The 4,915-nt window shown below is 38.7% G+C and overlaps 2 protein-coding genes across 2 annotated transcripts; one reads left to right on the top strand and one right to left on the bottom strand.

Annotated features, from left to right (window-relative positions):
- Positions 1–29: 29 nt before the first annotated feature.
- On the bottom strand, positions 30–3,236 carry LOC6647208 (ras-related C3 botulinum toxin substrate 1). Its single transcript, XM_002069851.4, has 5 exons — positions 2,954–3,236; positions 2,097–2,235; positions 1,796–2,028; positions 1,539–1,699; positions 30–1,157 (listed from the first exon to the last, which is right to left on the bottom strand). Exons 2-5 carry the CDS (start codon positions 2,210–2,212, stop codon positions 1,080–1,082), a joined length of 588 nt encoding a protein of 195 aa, XP_002069887.1. The 5' UTR covers positions 2,213–2,235; positions 2,954–3,236; the 3' UTR covers positions 30–1,079.
- Positions 3,237–3,559: 323 nt separating this feature from the next.
- LOC6647207 (probable enoyl-CoA hydratase) lies at positions 3,560–4,837 on the top strand. The gene is made up of 2 exons (XM_002069850.4): positions 3,560–4,494; positions 4,560–4,837. The coding sequence occupies exons 1-2, from the start codon at positions 3,639–3,641 to the stop codon at positions 4,664–4,666; spliced, it is 963 nt and encodes a 320-aa protein (XP_002069886.1). The 5' UTR covers positions 3,560–3,638; the 3' UTR covers positions 4,667–4,837.
- Positions 4,838–4,915: the final 78 nt, after the last annotated feature.

Here is a 4,915-nt window from a genome sequence, read left to right on the forward strand (position 1 = left end):
TAGTTTTTTCATTAAATAATTACAGTATATATATATATATATATATATTTATCGTAAGTGTTAAATCAGTTTTCGGGCTGCCAAAGTGCCCTTCGTTTACATTTCATTTACATAAGAATTTCGTTAGCATTTTGTTTTGTTTGTGATTTGTTCTTATAGTTTTATAATTAATACAAAAAATTGTCCTGGGATTCCTTCTACTATTTTCCTTTTCTGTGCTTAGAAAATTATGTGCTTTTCTTTGTTTTGATTCGAGTCGCTTTACATTTAAATGCAGTTCCATTTACATACAACACCTTTTCCGTTTTGTTTTTTTTTGTTTTTGCTAGACTTACGTCATAAAAGTTGGTTTAAACATTGCATTGTTGTTAAAGTTAGGATAATAAATAAGTTACATATGATAAAAAGTATAATAAACAACAAGTTATAGGACTTAAAAAAAAAATTAAAAAATTGATAGAGTATTGTTGATAACTTCTAGTGGATACAATCAAGAGATGGTCGACCAAAAATTAAAAAATATAGAAATGCTTGCTGATTAATAGTCGATTCTCTTTGTTGGTTGCTCTCTCTTTACGCTCTAACTTGCCGCGGTTCAGATAATTATAATACAATTAAATGAAATGAGAAAATGCTTTCATTATATATATACATATTGTGAATTATATATGTATACTTGATAGCATTGATATGCGAAACCAATGTTTTGCTTCGAGTTTAGCTGCTTTTTGTGGGTTTTTGTTTTCTTCATATTAAAATTAGTACAATACATTCGATTCAATTGACTAGATTTCTATATATATATATGTATGTAGCTGATTCTGAAATTTGATTATACGGTTTTCGATTTTCTTGCTGTTGCGGGAGGGAGATTCACTTTTGGTTTAGAATAATAAAATACAAATGATTTGTTTCAACTTATACGAAATGAATTAGTTATCAATGAATGAAGTTAGTTCCTCTCTGTGTTTTCTAATTTCCTTTTCTCTTTTGTTGTGATGTATTCATCCTTAGCTAAATGAGGGCGTTCCATTGGTGTGTGAGTGCTTCTCCGTTGCCAGAGATTATCTGGCATCATTTTACATAACTAAACACTTTCGTTGGCGTCGCTTTAAGGGCTCTGGTCTGAGAACGGCACGCACAGCTTCCTCAAATACCTGAAATATGAGAGAATTATGTAATATAAGCAATATATACAAAGCTGTAGAGTGTCAAAAAGTGTCAATCTATAAGGAGTTAAGCATGGATTACAGAACATTTACACATATAAACAAATTTTCGTTACATTTTCCTATGTTTCCTAAGCCAAAATCACATTATTCGTCTATTTTATAGTTTTGTAGAATTAATAGAAATTATAAGTAGGTGACTCTTAAATAGAAACCAAAATCTAATCTCTCCTATGTAAGCTTATGTCAAATGAAAAGCTCAAAGCAAACAGAAAAGATTCTCATAATGGCCTGACATCTGTTGAGATTTCTGAACTTTTAAGTCAGTCAATTGTTTAAAGGTGTGTCCCCATTTGCGATTGTACATACTTGCTTTAGGCCACGCTGCGTCAGAGCGGAGCACTCCATGTATTTCACAGCGCGTATTTTGTTTGCCAACTTTTGCCCCTGTTCACGTTTCAATGGTGTCAAGCCCTGTTCGGCAAGGCCACTGAGCGTCTCACGATCGTCACGCAAATCGATTTTAGTGCCTGCAAAATTTATATATATGTATATACACGCACAAATCAGCACAAGCATCCCAATGTGAGAAGTGAGAAGAGCTGCGAATATTATTGGCAACTTACCAACTAATATGATGGGCGCGTCCGGGCAATGATGTTTTATCTCCGGATACCATTTGGATGTGACGTTTTCAAACGACGAGGGACTCGCCACACTGTAGCATATCAGGAATACATCTGTCTGTGGGTAGGATAAAGGTCGCAAACGATCATAATCTTCCTGGCCAGCTGTATCCCAGAGACCCAGCGATACTTGTATTGTGTCCACTTGCATGGGTGCCGAATAGTTATCAAACCTAAAAGAAATAGAGCGGATTAATCAAATGAATTGAACAAAATGAATATTAATTCGAAAGACACTTACACTGTGGGCACATATTCGCCGGGAAAACTGTCTGTTGTATAGGAGATTAGCATACATGTCTTTCCAACAGTTCCATCGCCAAGTATAACACATTTTATGGGTTTTCCGGTTGACATCGTGACGACGGTCGGTGACTAAGCTATGGAACGAAAAGAAAAAGTCAAGAATGAATGGATGAATGGCTGAGTGATTGAGTAAGCGAATGAATGGCCAAATGACTGAATGAATGCGTGCGCGTTTTTTAATTCAATTAATTAAGTTCTTTCGCTCTCCATTCTTCACTTTCCACTCGCCGCTGGCTACTTGAGGCAATCAAACCCAACTCGTGGCCCATAAAGTGTTATCTGTCTATAACCTTAGACTGCACCCATCATCATCATCAAAATGATGAGATCAAAGAAGGAGTGTCCCCAAGACAATAAAATGAAAGTTTTATTTGGTTTCTTTTTTGTTTTTTGCAAATAAAATTTACAAAAATAGATCATGAGGCGAGCATGACAAATGGCACAAATGGTAAAGGAGCACGGAGAGAGGCCCCGCTATGGTGGGGTGGGCGGGCGTCCAAGTGCTGGGCGCCCAAAAATTTTGTTTGTGCTGCTGCTGTCTGTCCGTGGTGACGCGGAAGCCGCCGCCGCCGCCACAGCCACCGGTGGACTCTTATTGTTAAAAATAGACACAATTAAGTTGTAATATTGTGGACAAATCGTGAGGGGGAGGGATGAAAGGGAGCATCACTGGCGTCTATCTGGCGGTTGAAATGAGTTAACCGCACACAACAACATCAATTATTATGCCAATTCAATTAAAACTTAACCCCCTCGCCCCATTAGTTCAGGGTTGGAGTTGGAGCTATATACCGTGTGTGCCTGCCTCTGTCTTTGTCTGCAAACGGGAGTAGTCCCCGATAGAGTGTGTTGACAATGTGTTCACCAAACAAAAGATGATAATTCCAGCGAGACTCTTTGTTTGTCCCTTCCTTTATCAGTGATTTCTTTGAAGGCCTGCGTTAAACCGCACTGAGAATTTCGCGTTTTTCTTGCAATAATTCAATTTTGTTGAAACTTTGTTTAATAAAACTACTTAAATTGCAACGCAGCGTTTTTTTTTTTAACCGAGAACACACACACACCCACACAGTAGAGCTGGAAGTTCTGTCGATAGCACTATCGATAGTATCGAAAAGTATCGATAGTGCAGCTGTGCTGTTGCTGGCGGGAGCTTCAAATGCAATCGAGGTGATATCCAAACTATATAGATTATGCAATTCCGTTTTAATTCACGATATATATTTTTGGTTTTTTACACCATGTAACAATTTGCAAAACTTTAAAAAATGTACTCCACGGTACCATACCCAAGCTTGTGCTATCCAACACTGGATGAACCGAACTAGCTCAAACTAAGTAACGACGGCGCGCCATTGAGACTCGATAGACGATTAAAGTGTCTCGATAAACGATAGTCAATTTAGAGTTCCAATTGGATAAATGTTATTGTTTATATTTTCTTATTTGCGGTAGTCGCGAATAACAACAAAATTTAATGACTAAGTTTCGAAATTTACTCCAACAAAGTAGTAATATATGCAGAAGGCCCTTTTTTCGCGTCTCAACAGTTAGAAATGCTTCCGAATCGGCGGTCCTACCCACAGTATTAGTGGAAAAAGATTCTCACATCACATTAATTGGAATAAATCGTGAGCAACAGCGAAATGCAATTGATGCTAATACAGCTCAGCAGATATCGAAGGCAATATCAGATTTTGATGCAGATGACACTTCACCGGTGGGTGTACTATACGGCGTGGGCGGCTCATTCTCGGCCGGCTACGATGTCGTCGAACTAGAGGCGGAGGCCGAGCGCGGTAGTCTCGATTTTCTGTTACGTCATGAGGGCTCTGTTGGCCCGACCAGACGTCATCTCCGCAAACCCATTGTGTGTGGCATTAATGGATTCTGTGTGGCCAGCGGCTTAGAGCTTGCCCTGCTTTGCGATTTGCGGGTAATGGAGGATACTGCCGTTTTGGGTTTCTTCAACCGTCGCCTGGGCGTGCCTCTTAGTGATGGCGGAACAGTGCGCCTAGCGGCTGCTGTTGGGTACTCCAATGCAGTAGATATCATTGAGACGGGGCGTCGTGTCTATGCCCGGGAAGCCTTGCGAATCGGTCTAGTCAATCGTATGGTGGCCACTGGCACAGCTCTTGGACAAGCCGTCAATTTGGCATTTTCCATAGCCAAATTTCCCCTGTCCTCACTCCAGCATGATCGTAATGCTGTGCTCGCCAATGCCAATGCCTATGAGCGACCTGGTTTCCATGCCGCCGTTAATAATGAGATCATGAATGTATCCTCAGCCATGATAACCGACATGCAGGAGGGCGTCAAACGTTTCAAAACCTGTGAGTTCGAGATTTAGAATCATTTCTTATTGATATGATCTTTATTTCTCCTTCCCCAAATTTAGCTGAGGTAAAGGGACCCAAAACCGATTCCTGGCATATCAAAGAAAAGTCCATTCCAGATTGGGAAAAAGCCGAAATAGCCATAGAAGAAGAGCAGAAAAAAAGATGACAAAGAAATTAAACAAAATTCCTTGTAAATAATACGAAAATTTCAGTGGTTTAAGTTTGTTGTATTCACATTTATTTTTTTGAATTAGGTTTGGTTTTTTTTTTTATAGTGTAGTTTACGATATTCACAACAATTACAATTTAACGAATTTTTCTTGGAAATCAAGCCTAACTACAAAAATGTGTTTATTTATTTTGCTTTAAGAGAAAGAGAGGAAAAGCACAAAAGTTTTTATTTTGTTTTGTTTGT

This window comes from Drosophila willistoni, chromosome 3R (assembly GCF_018902025.1).
Source record: "Drosophila willistoni isolate 14030-0811.24 chromosome 3R, UCI_dwil_1.1, whole genome shotgun sequence".
NCBI lineage: Eukaryota > Metazoa > Arthropoda > Insecta > Diptera > Drosophilidae > Drosophila > Drosophila willistoni.